The sequence below is a fragment of the Python bivittatus genome, unplaced genomic scaffold (genome assembly GCF_059951505.1).
Source record: "Python bivittatus isolate LINGU-HERP-01145 unplaced genomic scaffold, Pbiv_v1 ctg000220_np1212, whole genome shotgun sequence".
NCBI classification, from domain to species: Eukaryota; Metazoa; Chordata; class Lepidosauria; order Squamata; family Pythonidae; genus Python; species Python bivittatus.
The window spans coordinates 28,409,156-28,427,329 of NW_028277048.1; the positions used below are offsets into that span (position 1 = coordinate 28,409,156).

The 18,174-nt window shown below is 41.1% G+C and overlaps 1 protein-coding gene across 1 annotated transcript in view; it reads left to right on the forward strand.

Moving 5' to 3' along the window:
- Positions 1–18,174, forward strand: part of ANKFN1 (ankyrin repeat and fibronectin type III domain containing 1) — a 126,310-nt gene that overhangs the window by 69,827 nt on the left and 38,309 nt on the right. Inside the window, exons 8-12 of the mRNA XM_088138208.1 lie at positions 401–500; positions 4,320–4,452; positions 7,316–7,432; positions 14,211–14,426; positions 17,028–17,194. Coding sequence (XP_087994334.1) covers positions 401–500; positions 4,320–4,452; positions 7,316–7,432; positions 14,211–14,426; positions 17,028–17,194 — 733 coding nt within the window. The remainder of the gene's footprint in view (positions 1–400; positions 501–4,319; positions 4,453–7,315; positions 7,433–14,210; positions 14,427–17,027; positions 17,195–18,174) is intronic.

The following is an 18,174-nucleotide window of genomic DNA, read 5'->3' on the forward strand; positions in this document are numbered from 1 at the left end:
ACTGTGGCCTGAATATCTTTATATTTTTATTTCTACTTGATAGCAGTTATGCAACAATGAGTTCAGACTTTACTAAAGCTGTGGTATAGGTACGTATACTGAGAAACAGGAAATCGGTTGGGATTTGCTCCCATTATTTTCCTCAATCAAAATCTCCCCTCCAAGCTATACTGAGGGAAATTGTCCCTTTTCTGGATTACTCTTCTTGCTTGCTGTCGGTTTCCTTCTTTTCCTTATTGTAAAGGCCATACTGTAAATAAAAAGACATTAGGCAGGAAATGCATAGCTTTATAGTTGCCAATATCACCTCAACAAAGATACACCCTGTAATACAGAGGTATACCTCTTTCCCACTCCCTCCTCTTTCTCTTGTTTTTCTTCCCTTAAATCTCCACTCTAGATAGTTTTAAATTGCAGAATGCCGGGCGCAAGCAGTCGGTCTCCAGAAGCCTGAAGCATCTGTTCCATTCTTCAAACAAGTTTGTGAAGACTTTGAAAAGGTTTGTTTGATTTAATAGAATCACAGTTCTATATTTGAAACTCCCAAAGGTCTCTCCCTTACATAATCTGCATTCTGTACTCTGAAATTGTTTAGTACTTTGGAAAACACTGTGAGCTGAGACAGTAACCACAGCAGGGTCTGAAAGACTGCACTAAGATATATTAGGATTCTTCACTCAAATTTCAGCTTTCATTTCTATTGCAGTTCACGTCAATTCAGGAAAAAAAAAAATCACTGACCTTAACAGATTATCCAGAATTCAATGCAGTACAATCCTTCCCAAAAACGAAGGGTAAACCAGACAAAAAAAGCATAAACACAGGCCAAAATCCTGGCCAATGCCCAGCTTCCCACCTTGTCAGCTTAGGGATGCCAATTCTAGCTGAAGCCACTTTTGGAGATTCCTCTCCCACCCCAGTTAATATGTACATGGGACACTTGTATATATGTATGTGCTACAGATGGCTGGATACGTATATCTGCAAAAAGCCAGATTCCAAAATATGGCAGGGCCAGGAAAAGTTGATGATGTTTTGAGGTGTTCCCCAAAATGCCAAGTATATATCCACACATGCTCCACAGCATTATTTTGCTCTTAGATCTGGATCTCTGCACAGCCTTAATAAGTCCCTGTAAAGAGAAGGAAATGAAAGAGAGAACTGGATGCAGAGGAGACAGGAGGAAGAGGTGACAGGACAGGGTAGGGTGGGGAAGGGGAAGGGGAGGAAAGAGGAAAGGAAAGGCAATGCAATGCAATGCTATGCTATGCTGTTTGGGTGTTTCAGTGACCCTGTTCACAAGGGTTTGCACCTCTTGCCCAATCCTTTGTTTCAACAACTTCTTCATCATTACCAGCAACATAAAGCCCTCTCATTTCACAGGTCATAATTTGCCTCCTTGAGATATTCAGGAAGCTTTTTAATCAGGCTGAAACCACATGCACAAAAAGGTAAAGATGACCTTGAGTCTAGCTGAACACTTTGTGGCTACCTGGACACTTCCACGCTGTTTTCTTGGTAACAGCATGGGAGTGGTTTGCCGTGGCTTCCTTCCAGGACGCTTTTTACCCTTCCCAGTCCAAGTGACAGTCCTGGTAATCTCCCATCCAAGTGGTAACTAGGACCACCCTGCTGGGCTTCTGAGCTCAGACAAAGCCAGCTGCCTGCTAAGGCCAATCAGAGGCATGCTCGCCAGGCATAGGTGCCTTTGAATACAAGGGAAGTCGTTCCATGTGGGATTGCACTGCGTAAGAACTAAGTCTAGTTATGTAGAAAGAAAAAAATATGCAGGCAATCATCTGCTATCTGATTTCTCACTGTGAAGCCAGTTTGTCCCTATTTTATACTGTTTGGGCCAACAGGTGTTTGAATGGCAGACAAATACGGCAATCTTCCTCAACTGATGTCTTATGGATATGTTGGATGTCAACTCCCATGCTGGCTGAGGGGGGTTATGGGAATTGTTCTAGTATTTGGAGAGCTGCAGATTAGGCAAGGCTGATGTAACCCCTTGCCCTCTAATAAGGGATGAAATATATGTCTGCTTTTTTTCCCTTGGGGTGGGAGGAGAAACAGTTGGGGTCATCTCTCCATTCCCTTCTGCCCCTTTTTCACCTTCCTGTGTGGACTTGGGATGAAAACTACAGAAGAGGCAGAGAGAGGAGTTTCTTGTGAAGCCTGTTTAGTAGGCTCTCTCTAGAATATTGTCTTAGTCTCAGAAGTGAGAAGAGTTAACTATACATCTAGTTCACAGCATGAGGGTGAAGTTTGTTAAATGGATCACTTATATGAATTAGGGAATTTTCATAATATATCTGCCCCTCCCCCTATCAGTTAAGTCTGTTGCACAAGCATAACCACTGAGATACATTGTTTGCAAGCGGAAAAGTCAAATCCAAATCTTTATTAGCAAATCTGATGCTGAGATACTTTCATTATTTGGACTATCCTCTGTCCCAGTGTAACTTATCTAACCCTCTAAACCTCAAAGCTTTGGTCCTGGATGATGTCTTCTTCCATCACTGGCAATGTTCAGTTTGATCTTCTTCCTCCTCTTCCTCCTCATCTTCATCTTCCTTTTTTCTTTTTCTTTTTCTTCTTTTCTTTCCAAAGAGAGGCTCTGAGGATCATTCAGTTCACTAAAGCTGCTGATTAATGTATATAATTATTTACAAGTATAAATATTTTAAAGGAATGAATTTTATGTAAGCAAGGGGTACAAAAATGCGGGACAAAATGATGGGCTGTTACACTGGGCAAAATCCAAAATAACCCCATTGATTCAGGTGGCTGTAAGGCTGGATCATCTTGCTATAAATAGCAATGCTGTAGTACCATTTATAGTTTTTACACTGATATTCCAAGAAAACCATGGAAGGGCATCAGTGGGAGTCCTAAATGTCAGGTTCCACAATGGAAAAATCAGCAATGAGAGACAGGTATTCCTTAAAAACAGCATAGGACATCTTGAATGTGGTTTCGGACACACACTGAATAGAAGTGATTCAGTGACAAGGCCTAATAGAGTGGGTAGCACCTGAGGTGAATTGAGATTGTAAACCCTAAAATATATCCTAGAATCTTCTGCAAGGCAAAACTTTCCGTATTAGACCCCTGGTGCCTCCATTTTCATTAGACATATAAATTTATGGGAATGCTATCTGGAAGTAGGAGTTTGAAAAATCAGAATTCAGGGGAGGGAGTTGTAATAAAAGAAAATTGAACCCAGCAGGTTCTGTTTAGCTCAACTTTATTTTGTTTCAAAAAGAAAGTTGACAACATATGAATGGCTTGTGTTATTCCATTATTTCCCAATTATTTGCAATCCTGGGGTTCTTTTTTTTTTCTGAGAGCAGTGGACTTGATTTTAAGTAGCCACTTGCTATAATCACTTTATATTATTTTCCCATAATAACTTGTTTGGACACCCTTGTGAGTACTATATTTGTGATGGCAGTCATGTTTTCTAAGACAATCTGGAGCAAAGCAACATCCGGGATATTCTGGAGAAACAAAATTATGGGTGCTAAAAGGCAGCTGGAAAAGCATCACTGTTGCCATTATGGCAAAAACAAGTTTAAAAGTGGGAAAAGAAAAGGTATTCACACTAATGTGAGTAAAGATAATGAATGTAATAATTAAATCATATTTAATTTTAAATATTAAGGAAATATTTTACTTAGGAAAATGACTAGCATAAAAAGACAATTTGGTTTTTTTCACATTTGACTAATCAAAATCCACAGCCTTTTGTCAAAAGGAAAATCTCCAAGTTGAGCTTAACTCTTGGTGACTTCATGGCTACCTCCATGTAGTTTTCTTGGCAGCAAGTAAGTGGTTTGCTGTTGTTTTTTCAGCTTCCCAGATTAGTCTACAGACTTGGAATTTTCTAAAAGTCTCCCATCCAGGTACCCAGACCTGACCCTTCCAAGTCCAAACTATGCTAGCTAGTTGTCAGATACTGATGCTCTATGTTGATTTGTCATTTCCAAATCCAAATACTTTGCTACTACTTGTCCAAACAGAATTCTGATGAAAATGATATTGTGAGTTATTTTGCAAGGAAGCCAATATTAGTTCAGACATTTGTGGAGTTATCCTGCAGCATTTGCTAGAGTTTAATGTTATAACATTTCTGGGAAATTCTCCTTCTTGGGAGCAATGAAGTGAATTCTATTGTTTCAGTCAAGTTTCAGTCATTGTTTCAGTCAATTTATAGGAACATAATGACTTCTCACTCTGAAGAATGCAAATCACTAGCCATTCTGGAATAGACACCTAATCATTCTCTTTTTCATTTTTCTCATTTTTGAATTCAGAGGGCTTTATTTAGCTGTGATATTTTATTACAAAGACAACATGTTAGTAACCAATGAAGATCACATACCAATAGTGGAAATTGATGATTCTCACGCCAGTTCTATTATGCAAGATTTTCTCTGGTTCACAAAGGTAAGTAGCAACATGCCATTTTCTCACTTGATTGAACTCCCCAATACAGGAGGGTATTTCTGGGCTGATCCTTGCACTCTGTTTTTCTTTATACACAAACAGCTGGTCCCCTTCTTAGCCACATGCATGCCTGCGTTGTGTGAGGAAACATTGTTGTGAGCCCTGCCGGATGTAGGGCAGAGGTAAGGAATCTGTGACCCTCCAGGTGCTGGACTCCAGATCCCATCAGCCCCAACCATCATGACCAGTAGTCATGTAGGGCCACATGTTGAGCAATCCCTGTACAAAATCTGGATGGCCAAGCATGCCTAGGAAATCCAGGAGGGGTGGGGGAGGCAGCAAAAAGGAGAATCAGAAGGCTTGCCAGGGAAGAGCCAGTAAGTCAGTTTTCCAGGGGTGCATTTTAAGATGAAATCTGGTAGCCAGCTAAACCAAGTACTTGTTAAATCTAGATGGGCAAAGGCCAAAGACTGATGAAGGATTAGAAGGCTTATAAGGTATATGGCTACAGATCACAGTAGACATCAGAGAGACAGGCCCATGTTTTAAAATCTGAATGTGTCCCAACTGAATGGAAAGCATGCAATAACATCCATTTTATAGAGCAAAGAAAACATGCAGACAAAGTGGAGGGATGGAATCCTTCCCCCTATCCAGAACATATCTCTTTGCAGTCCTGCATTCTAGGCACCTTTCTCTCATCTGAGATTGCAGCCTGTTTGCAAAAAAAACACATCTCAGGTAGTAGATTGCAAGGGCATGCTCACCCAGCATAGTCTTAAATTCCTCCTTTTTGTGCAGTCCAATCAGTTCTGCCTTTAAATCTGTGAATCCAGTGATGTTGCATCTCATTTAGTCCTAAGGGCATGTAAGAAAAAACACTACAGTGCAAAGGAGGAGAATTTGAGGGTGCTGTGCTGAGTAGCAGAGGGAGACATTAAACCACTGAGGATGATTCACTCACTGACATGATATACCTGTCTGTCAAGAAAGGGTGGGTGCTGCAAATCTTGTTCCAGTTGGAGGCTAACCTGAAGGCAGGTGGGAAGCAAATCCATCCTCTGTTAGTATTATAACATATAGCATGTATCTAGCTAGGAACAATTTCCACAAGGTTTCCTAATGTATCTATAATGGACTCTTTGTGTCAGCACTACTTTCTTATAACTATTTCTAGTTGTTGTTGTTGTTGTTATTATTATTATTATTATTATTATTATTATTATTATTAAAATTTGTATGCTACCTGACTCAGTGACTCTGGGTGGCTCACAAGTAAAAAGATTTTTAAAAAAATACCATAAGAGACAAAAATAAAAGAATAAAGACAGCAAAGCTGACAAGACCCAGACAGGAACAAGGAGCCAAGTCTTCAAGGCTCTTAGAAACAGCAGCAGGGTGGAGGCCATTTGGATCTGGGGGGAGACCTCATTTGAGAGGGCAGGTGCTGCCACAGAGAAGGTGGGCTTCAGGGGTCCCAACAGGTGGCATTGTTTAACTGAAGGAACCCAGAGTGCACTAGCCCTGCCAGATTGAATTAACCAGGAAGATATTATGGGAGATACACGTCCCTCAAGTAACCAGGCCTTATGCCATGAAACACTTTATAGGTAACAGCCAGTTCCATGAATTGCACTTGGAAGCAAATGGGTAACTAGTGCAGCTCACAAAACAGAGGTGTTGTATGGGCATACCAAGGCATACCCATCACTGCCCACACTCTGCACTCTGGACCAGTTGAAGCTTCTGGGTGGTCTCCAAGGACAGCCCCACATAGAGTATGTTGCAGTACTCAGGCCGTGAGGTGACCAGGGCATGAATTACTCTCTGAAGAGCCTTCTGACCTAGGAAAGGGCGCAACCAACATGCTAGCTGAAGCTGTACAAAGGCCCTCCTGGCCACAGCTGCTCATTGAGTGGTAGCTGTGAGTCCAGGAAGACCCCCACATTGTGCACCTCTCTTGAACAAGGAAGTGCAACCCCATCCAAGCTCACAGGTGGAATATCCCCAAATCCTGGGGGGGGGGGGGAAAATGGGAAGATCAGAGACTGGACAATAGTTATAAAAAAAATGTTGGGTTAAAGAACAGCCTGTTGAAGATGCACCACCACCTCTTTCAGGGCAGGAGGTATGACCCCCTCTGTCAAAGAAGTCAACACCACAGCATGGATCCAACTGCAGATTACCTCCTTGGCTGCTTTTATGACCAGGAGGAACCCAGATCCAATACACACATGGCTGAGCTAATAGCACAGAGGACCCTATCCACTTCCTCAGGAGTCACCAGCTGAAACTCATTGCAGATCATACCAAATCTTGTTTTATTTGTTGCCCTTATAAGCCAGTTTTAACTGATCCAGGATTTAAATAAATTCAGGGAAGTCCCTTCCTTCCCACTACTAATTTTTAAGGGTACAAAATGGGTCTTGGATTGCTTAAAGTACTAATGCTGATAAGGTTGGCACTGGAATTAAATGAAGTGTCCAAGATTGGAAGGAAAGTTCCTTAAGAATGGTTGGGATGTTTAATAAAAGTCAGAGGAGGCAGACACAGATGTGCATCCTCCTCTCACCCCATATTGCCTTTGAGCCCAGACTGATTATTTTTATAGAATGGCACACAAGATGTATTAGGAGAGATAAATGCTGTTTATGCTGATTAGATGCAACACGTCTCTGCTCATTTAATAACTGCTGTCAACACACTGCCACCCACAGAATCATGGAATGAACAGCAGCTACTTTTTGGGAAGATAACATTTGTTCATTCATGCATTCATTCATTCATTCATTCATCCTTCCTTCCTTCCTTTGTCTCCCCACCCCCCACCCACCCCACGCCAATTGTGCTATATATTTTGCAGCTGTCTTGTATGTGGGATGATATCAGATGGCTGAGGCAGAACATGTCTGTCTCCATGTCCTCCTCCACAGCGCTTCAAGCCAGGCAGAAAATGCTCTCTGCAGCAGCCCAGTTACAGGTTAGTGGTACCGCACACTTTCCATAGCAGATTTCAGCAAGTGCATGGCCTCCAAGGGGGAGAGCTGCCAGCTGTCCCCTGCTTCAGCACTTCCTTCTGGCATGTCTCAAGGGGAGAATTATCCACTGTGAAGCAGGCCAGCAGCAGCATGGTCTGATAGCCCAGCCAGAGCTTACAGGCCATCAATAAACCTGCAAAATAGGAAGAAATCAGTGAGAGCGGAATTAAATGTGACACAGTAAATAAATAGTAGCTTGCCAGAAGGATAATCTGAGAAAGCAAATAACCTGCTCAGTCACATAACTGGTGGAGACGCTTGATTATTGTGCAGGCAGTGTTCTAGGCAGTAAAACCGGACCAGCATCAAACAAGAAAGCATCCCAGATAATTAATTAGGTGATGGGATAATGATCCCTGGGGCACTGCTCACTCTTCTTGGATGGACACCTTCTAGTGTGATTTCAAACAAGATACCTTCTCTCCCCCAATATGCCTCCAAGCACTTTGACAAAACTCAGAGAGTTGAGCCTCAAGGATCTTTGTGGAACTTCACCATTCATAACTACAACAGCCTTCTCCAACATGCGACTCTCCAATTTTTTCTGAAATCACAACCCCTGAAATTCTCACCAGCTCAGCTGAAAGGAAATTTGGAAATTGCAACTTCAACTTACCTGAGGGCAACAGATTGGAAAAGGCTGACTGTGTTCACCAAACTCAGAAGTGTTTGCCCTGTTCCAGTGGCTCCTAAGTGTTTTGAAGGTGGGGGGAAGGGGAGTAAAAATACTTGCTCTATTTGATAGTGGTCATCTTGGCATAGTGAGAGCCAGCATTAGATAGGATAAGCAGTATTATGGGAGAATGTGTTTCTTTTCCCAAAGTTCAACAGTCCATAAAAATAAATGCTTTGTTTGGCAGAGTGTTACTGTTCAGATTCTTCCTCCATATGAGAATCATAGTACCGTAGAATGTAAAGGTTGGAATGGACCTTGGAGGATACAGTCTGCTACAGTATTCCCAATAGAGCACTGGCTCACTTTCTTTAAACACCAGACAGAAAGTCCCACCATGTCCCAAGGCAGTCAGTTGCATTCAACTTTTCCTGCTGGCCAAAATCTGTTTCTTTCTCATTTAAGCCAACTTTTTTTTCCCCTGTCTTCTGGAACAACTCTGAACAATTCTGCCCTGATTTCTCCAGGACAGCCTTTCAGATTCTTGGAAACTGCTATCATGTCTTCCCAGCTCTTCTCTCCTTAAAGGGAATCATAGCCAGTGCCTCTAACCATTTCACATGTTTTTTCCTTGCATACCCCTTAGACCTTGGTTGCTGTCCTGTGGACTCAGTCCAGTTGCTTAATAACTTTCCTAAAATGCAGTGCCCAGAATTGAATGCAATATTCTAGGGGTGGTCTGACCCCAGGAGTATGGTTGGATGGTTTTTCTTTACTCTGTCCTCCTTTCCAGTCTAATACTATTGTATGAATGTCAACTTGCCTAATGCAGGGCATAGGGGGGTCATGGAGCTGATCAGCCACAAGCGATGTACAGGAAGCAGGGTAGTTGTACCCTGAACCTCAGCCTGGGACAGGTCAGGCAAGGGTTTGGCCTTCACAATTTTGGCCTGACCAAATAAAAGAACAGCAGTATTACAAAATCAGTTAGACCCGAAATGAACAATAGTCAGCCAAAGAATGCTATTTCTATTTCCTATAACACAAACAAGACTTGCTCGTTGATTTAAACAGCGAGCATGCTTTATTAATGTGTAGGTGGCGACACTTCCTCGTTACTTTTACCCTGCCTCGTCTTTGCCTCATCCACCTACTCCAACTACAGAGGAGCTGCGCTGGTGATAAGTTTGATCACTTATTCCTGCACAGCTTAGGGATTTGCTCATTTTTCTTGCCTCCACTAGTAGCTGCCAGAGATGTGGAGCAGCCGATGGGGGGAAGCACACAGTGGCCTTGACCACATTGCCCAGAAGCAGAAGAATGTAGCACTACAGTGGTACCTCGGTTCACGAACTTAATTCATTCCACGATTCTGGTCGCCAACCGAATCAAATTTCCCCATAAGGTTAATCTATTCTGACCCCTACGAACGTGGTCGCCAACCGAATTGGTCGCCAACCGAATCAAATTTCCCCATAAGGTTCAATGTAATAAGGTTAATCCGTTCTGAACCATATGTATTTTTTTTTAACCACAAAAATATGAAACAAAGTACAGTACAGTACAGTATGAAGAGAGAGAACACTAACCTTGCTTGAGGCGACACCAAAAAGCTTCACAGCAAGTGTCTGTCTGCGACTGTGATCTTGCCTAGAGGAAGCCATGACCACGTGTCAGAGCAGGGAAGATGGCCACGGGTCGTGTTTGTCACCTGATGCGGAGTTCGTGAATGGAAACAAAATTTTGTGAACGCTGCTGTTCGCGAACCAAATTGTTCATAAACAGAAGTGTTCGTGAACCAAGGTATTACTGTATATGGAGTTTTTAGTAAGGATTCCATTTTTCTCCTAGTGTAGTATAATCCTTAATGCTAAGCTGTGCTTGCAGATTTATACCTATGTGTGCCCCCTAACCTGTCAGGTAGATTAGAAAGTAATCTAAATACTGCATCCCAAATGTGCTCTCCATTGGGTGAAAAATACACACTGTAGGAACCTGGCTCTAAATTTCACATGCTTCTTGATAACATATGTGGACACGTCTAGCTGCTTAACAGGCCTGACTTACAAGCCTTCTGCTTTGCATTCCTGCCCTTGTGGGCAGAGAGAGTGCTAATCAAGTTCTAGCAATCTCTGAATGATTAAAAAAATAAATAAAAATAAAATAAGTCTATCTGACTCTGAGCAAATCTGTACAGGCAGCAAAAGAGCAGAGGGCCCATAAGGATACAGAACGCCTACTGTGTGCCTTGGATGGGGGTGCCTAAAGCTAAAATAGCTACTTAAAGCCACTTCTAAATGGCAGCCCCTGTGCTGGCTGTTCTGAGTGCTTTGGTTATAAACAATCTTAATAATACTGCTCAGAAGTAAATAGTGTCTGCTAAGTGCAGATAGAGTCAGCTCAGGGTAGCTTTATCTATCAAATGAGAATGTCATTAAGGTTAATGGACAGCCCCTCTGCTTTCATAATGAACAATGTGCCACATTGTCCATTCAGTTTTTCCTTTTAAACCACTCCTGCCCCCCATTACTTGCGTACTGTAGATCTTTTGAAAACTTCCAGAGTCATAAGCATATTTAAAATGCTAGGGATTTTTCTTTGAGACATCTGGGCATCTCTTCAGGAGCCAAGAGCTGGTCCTCAGCTTTAGGTGGCTTGCTTGAGGGTATGAAAAAGCTAAACTAGATCAAATCAAGGGTTCATCCAGGAAAACATCTTGATTCCAGTCTTGAGGGGAGTCATATTCTTCCAAGAGACTGCCTGAATGTTCTGATGTGAAATTGTCCTGCACAAGCCTCCATGAAATGCAATGGTCATGCTTTATAAAGATGCCAGGATAATCTTAAATATGATAACTGGTGCAAAAAATGTCTGTGTCAAATGTCTGTGTCAAAAATGTTTGTGTCAAACACAAACCCAAAAATGTGTCAGAAAAAGCAAACAAAAATCATATATGGTCCAGAAGGACTGCTGTGGGTGTGTCAGAGAACAGTCAGAAAGTGTACTAATTTGAGGAGGAGGAGGAGGAAATTGGGCTTCTTTCATAAATATCTGTGATATTGTCAATTATTTGTCATTTAAGGTCTACAATTTAGTGTAGTGACAACAGGAAAAGCAACAATACGTGAGTGGGAGCTTGCACATTTCCCCACTTATTTTCTCTCCAAGGTGATCCTGTCTCATTGCCTTTTAATAAGTTTTCACCCTTCCACTGTAACGCCCATGACCTTTACAGAAATGCATTTTGTCCTAGAAATTATACATAATCTAGTGGTTTTCTGAAATACAGATATATCTCTCATAGACATACAGTACTGTGCAAAAGTTTTAGGCAGGTGTGAAAAAATACTGTAAAGTAAGAATGCTTTCAAAAATATATATTCTAATTGTTTATGTTTATCAATTTACAAAATGCAAAGTGAGTGAACAGAAGAGAAATCTAAATCAAATCAATATTTGGTGTGACTACCCTTTGGGTTCAAACCAGCATCAATTCTTACACTTGCACACTTTGTACACTTGCACAAAGTCAGGGATCTTGTAGGATTAGAGCAAGGTGTATGATAACCAATTATACCAAGCAGGTGCTAATGATCATTAATTTCATATGTAGGTTGAAACACAGTCATTCACTGAAACAGAAACAGCTATGTAGGAGGCTTAAAACTGGGTGAGGAACAGCCAAACTCTGCTACTAAGGTGAGGTTGTGAAAGACAGTTTCATGTCACAGGTCATATACCATGGCAAGGCTGAGCACAGCAACAAGACACAAGGTAGTTAGACTGCATCAGCAAGGTCTCTCCCAGGCAAAAATTTCAAAGCAGATTGGGGTTTCAAGATGTGCTGTTCAAGCTCTTTTGAAGAAGCACAAAGAAATGGGCAATGCTGAGGACTGCAGACGCAGTGGTCGGCCAAGGGAACTTAATGCAGCAAATGGAAGACACATCATGCTAACTTCCCTTCGACATCAGAAGATGTCCAGCAGTGCCATCAACACAGAACCGATGGAAACCAGTGGGACCCAGGTACACCCATCTATTGTCCAGAGAAGTCTGGCCAGAAGTGGTCTTCATGGAAGAATTGCAGCCAAAAAGTCATACCTTTGATGTGGAAACAAGGCTAAGCGACTCAACTATGCACAAAAACATAGGAACAGGGGTGCAGAAAAATGGCAGCAGGTGCTTTGGACTGATGAGTCAAAATTTGAAATATTTGGCTATAGCAGGAGGCAGTATGTTCCCTGAAGGGCTGGAGAGCGGAACAATAATGAGTGTCTACAGGTAACACTGAAGCATGGTGGAGGTTCCTTGAAAGTTTAGGGCTGCATTTCTGCAAATGGAGTTGGAGATTTGGTCAGGATCAATGGTGTCCTCAATGCTGAGAAATACAGGCAGATACTTATCCATCATGCCATACCACCAGGGAGGCATGTGGCCCCAAATTTATTCTGCAGCAGGACAACGATCCCAAACATACAGCCAATGTCATTAAGAACTATCTTCAGCATAAAGAAGAACAAGGAGTCCTGGAAGTGACGGTTTGGCCCCCACAGAGCCCTGTTCTCAACATCATTGAGTCTGCCTGGGATTACATGAAGAGACAGAAGGATTTGAGGCAGCCTACATACACAAGAGATTTGTGGTTAGTTTTCCAAGATGTTTGGAACAACCTACCTACCAAGTTCCTTCAAAAACCATGTGCAAGTGTACCTAGAAGAATTGATGCTGTTTTGAAGGCGAAGGGTGGTCACACCAAATTTTGATTTGATTTTGATTTCTCTTCTGTTTGCTCACTTTGCATTTTTTAAATGGATAAACATAAACAATTACAATATATATTTTTGAAAGCATTCTTACTTTACAGCATTTTTTTCACACCTGCCTAAAACCTTTGCACAGTACTGTATGTAATTGACATAATGCTTGGTATCAGTCAACTCCCAGCCAAGAGTAGCTTTCAAAGTTACCCATAATGTTTATGCCCTTCAAATTAAAAATTGGATTTAAAAAAAAATAGAGATTCAGGTACAGTTCCATCAGTGCTTGTGATCTGAAGTTCAGCATTGTCAAGAAAGGATACTGTATCTAATTCAGGGACTAATTCAGGCTAACAGGTGAACCAAACTTACAGGCAGCAGCCTTCTTAAGTTTAGAGTCCTCCAGGTATGCTAGAACAGCAGCTTTCATGTGACCAGCATGGGAATTCCGGGAATTCCCATCACATCTGGAGGTCACCAGGATGGGGGATATTGCTGTAAACCATCCATATTCTATCCAGCTGTTTTAAAAGAAATTTTCCTACATCCTGCTAAGGGACACAGAGAGCGTTTCAAATAATCACCATGTTGGATTAATTCTCTTTGCTTTAAAAAAAATGCTAATGCTCCCATCTGTGAGAAGAGATCTGAGCCTATGGATATGGTCCAATTGCATTAAAACTCTCTGGGAATGTTGTCCCTGATTGCAGTAGGCCATTTTGTAAAAATCCTTCCTTTTGTCAGCTGATTAGCAGCAGTAGAGCTATATAGAACATTCCCATCATTTTCTGTTTAATGCCATAGGAAAGGGCACATCTCAGTGGTAGAAGCACATGCTGTCTTGCAGAAGGTCCAGTCTCCAATTAAAAACATCTCAGATAGTGATAGCATTGGGAATCTGCCCCAGATGCTGCTGCTGCCTATCGGAGCAGGTAATGCTAAGCTAACTGGAGCAGTAACTAGACTCATTACAAAGTAGTGCTGCGAATAATAAGAGCATCTCTGTGCTCCATCCAACATGTTCTATTCTGTTATGTATTCTTAATTCTGTTTACATAGAAATGGGACAGGCATCATCAGTTTGAGACAAACACAACTGTTGGGTCTCCCTCATTGTGATAATTGCTACTCTTACCTGGGATTTACCATCCTATTGAAACAAGAAAGGCTCAACATTAAACTAATGATCATTTAAAGGGCTTGGTTGTTCTTACTCTGTTTTTATTTCTGCGATCAGCTGTTGAAAGCTCTTCTGTTTTTCCGATAGTTGAACATGTGCATTATGACGTGTGAAAATGAGTCAATAATTGTGTGTTTTGTAGTCTTCAACTGTTCCCTCTTCAACCACAGAACCTGTTAGGTACACATAACTTGGGCCAAGTCTATTATGAACCAATCAAAGACCGTCATGGCAATGTTATCATAGTTACAATAAGAGAAGTGGAGAGTCTCTATTCCTTTTTTAATGGCAAATGGATGCAGATATCTAAGCTACAAAGCCAGAGAAAATCCCTTTCAACACCTGAGGAGCCAACAGCATTAGACATCTTGCTCATCACAATCCAGGTACCCTGTTTTTCTCCATTTGTGTCAAATTTCACAAATAACCAAAAATTCCTTCTGATAGACTTTTTGGGATTCAAATGCAGCTTGCCAGCCACTGTGTATTACGTATTCAAAGGACATATTTGTTGTATTGTTCCAATCTGTCCCTTAGTTAGGAAGTGTGAATAGTGGAAGTCAGTTCAGTTAAAAATGAAGAATTAACTAAACTTTATTTATTTGATTGACTGATTGATTATGGCCTCCCACTGTCCCCCATCCTGCATCCAAACCAAGTTAGCCAAACATAGTTCCCACTAAAATTAAAAGCATTAAATGAAATCCTTGTGAGAGAGCCAGGCTGATATAATCATTAGGTATTGACTTCGAAGTAGGAAACACAAGTTCAAGTCACCCGCACCCATGAAAGCCCACTGGAGGATTTGGGGCCAGACACTCTCTCTCCCAGCCTAGCCTAGCTCACAGAGTCTTGCTGGGAAAAATAAGAAGAGGAAGCACTATATATGCTGCTTTGAGAAAGAAGGATCAAATCTACTAAACAAACTAATTTTAGTGACTCATAAATCTGTCTGGAAGATTTATGATATCTTAGAAGAAATTAAAAATAATAAAAAATACTACAAAACAGTAATTAAGACAACAATAAAGTTAAGGTCACTCAAAAGACAACCAATATCAGCAAAATAAATAAAACTAGTCCTGCTTTGAATATTAAGGTATTCCCCATCCCCCAATTTTGAGGGCACCAGTAACTGTGGAGAAGGTGGCATCTGCTTTTCACCTGGGGTGCCAAAATGTGTAGGACATCTTGTCCACAAAGTTGAACAATGCCCTTGACAAATTTCGTCAGCCTTAACATACCCTGTTTTATATATACTCCATCTCGAGCTCAGGAAGACCCTCAAAATTTAGTTTTAAAATATGTTTAAAACAGTTTAAAATATGAAACTGTTTGAAGCTGAAGTGTTCGCTCTGTGTGTCCACGTTCCTGAGAGATTGGATCTAAGCTGAGCAAGGACTGGTGAAGCAGGTTTTAGAACTATCATTGAAAGGAGATTTATTCCCAGGAAATAAATGATAGGATAGCCAAAGCCTAGCACCTAGATGACTGCATCCAACTGGGAGGAGAGTTGGAAAACACATGCTCCCTGGATGCGTACCTGGGAAGAAAAAGAGAAGGAAGTGACCTCAGATTAGCAGTTTGTTAAACAAGAAGCAGGCAGTGATAGAGGGAGAGAAAGCAGATTAACTTGCTATCCACACCTCACTGCCCCCTTGTGGTGAATTGGTCATGAGGCTTTGAAGATTCAATGCCCCTGGAATTACACCTCTGACACCTTTACCAGCAATTAAGGGATACTGAGGATTTTCTCCTCCACCTGAAAAAAATTGCCAATAAACTTTGGTTTTCAGAACCTGAGCAGGGGAGTCTTTGTAGCCCTTTCTGCTGAGAAGAGTCAAATGTCAGCTTCAGGAGGCACAGCCACTCCTGTAGCATATCATGTTTAGCAACCGGAAGCTTATTCTGACAGCTACTGACACCTTTAATTTCTCCCCCCACCCTCCACTCTTATCTTTTGAAATTCCTTGACAAAATCTGCCAAATTCACTTTTAGGTTAAATTCTGAAACAGCAAAAATGCTATAATCGTTTTTTTTAAAAATGAATAGGTAGAAAATCATGTGAACCCTCTTTTCTCCAGATTGTACCCATTTATTTGTTAATAACGTATCCCTTCCCTGCAGATACTTGGCCTCAACAGACCTCTCCATATTCACACCAGAATTTTTTTTTTAATAAGGTTTAATTCCAATCCTCTTTTCCCCTTCTTTTTCTTTCCATTTTAAATGCTTGAACCCATCCCTCAATTACCCATTACAGAGAATATTAGCAATGAAACAAGAAACAGGACCCCATAATCATGACTTTCTGACCCTGGCAAACAAGCTGAATGAATTCTACTGTAGGACTGTCAGTAGCAGCCTCCTGATGTGGAACCAATCTGTGTGGGAGGGAGATTAACTGGTGCTGAATCTTCCAAGTATTACTTAGAATGCTTTCATCGCCCATTTAGAACTAGGTAGGAGTAGGAATATTTCCAATTCCAAATTCAGGGCTAAAAGGAGTCGAGAAGCTCTTTCTGAATACCTTGACAGATTGCTTCTGCTGCTGCAGTCAAATCATTGCTGGAAAACAGTCTGTGAAGATACTTATAGTAGTCTGCAAATGAACATACAAAGAGAGAGTTGGGATTGTGTATCTGACTTTCACATATTGAAGCCACTTTCTGCAAAGTCGCTTCTCTGCATAACTCCCTCCCTGCTCCAATTAAAAGTTGGGAGGATTACCTGCATAGATTCCAAGGAGAGTGGAGCCCTTAAATGCCTGCTTTGAAACAAAACACAGGACTCGGGAAACAAAATAGTATTGCTGCTGCTACTATTACTATTATTATTATTATTAATATTAATAATAATACTAACAATAATAGAAATGGCAATGTTATTGCCAACTGCTTGGCGAGCTCTCTCTTTCTTTTTTTATATGGAGAAAAAATCAGGAAAACTTGAACTTAACTGTTGTCTTTTTGTTTTTCTCCAACAGGATACACTTTCCTATCACAGAAGGAGCCAACAGTGTCTGGCTCCTGGCCTTTATTTGGGCTACTTAAAACTCTGCAGTTCCGTAGATCAGATAAAAGTGCTTGTGCTGCAAAAGCTGCCCAACATTCTGTGCCACGTTAAAATCCGAGACAACTGCAATGTGTCCAGGTAAGTGGAGGAACCTTTCCCCTGAGGGTCAGTTCAGTCCCATTGTGCCGATTAGAACTTACTTCTGATGTGGTCTGGACCCTGTTGTTCAACTGCTCTGTTAATTTGCTTTCCGATCTGGATTGGTCTGTATGCTCTGCTGCAGTGTTGCTATTTTCAGTTCACACATGACCAGAACTAAAAGTGAAAAATTGTAGCTGACCCAATGCCAAACCAAGGATCAATAGCAACAGATGAACTCAGCAGTACCAATACCCAGTTTTCTGTCTACAGGACCATATTGGCACATTGAACTCAAATGCTGATAAATTAAAAATGATTGTTCAGTTTACTTTTTATAAAGAAATGCATGTATCTGTTACATGTCTAATTCAGGTCCTGCTCTTTATGTCTAAGAAAATCATAGCAACAGTTACTTGTTGATTCTTCATCAGTATACCAACCAAGCCTAAATGTTCTTGTTTTGTAAGATGTGTTGAAATTATTACATAAGATTTTCTCACATTATTATTGAGCAACTGATGTAGGGACATAGAAAATACTTCTAACAAAGATTAAGTTTCAGTAGAATTCCCACCTGTTTTCTGTGTCTACAGTCAAATGGGAATGGCATCATTTCTCTTGATTTATGTCATGCTTTTTGATCTTTTGCTTTAGCATAATTTAGCTAAAACCAAATCTTAACTAAATTGTGACCAAGCCCTAGTTTTTGTTCTTTCTTCAGTTCCTGCCCTACCTCCCGCAAAAATAGGTTAGATATGGCTGTCTCACACACCAATAGTGATGCAAGGATAACAGAGTACATGAGTAACACAAAAATAATGGAAGGTGCATTACTGGAACTTGCTGAAGGAGAAAAACATTATTGTAGGCTAAGAGCTACAACTTTATTAATTAGAACAGAGAACTACAAAGGCATATATCAGTTATTTAACTCCACCTTACTTCCCAATGCTGTGTTGGTTGCCTGATAAACTTTA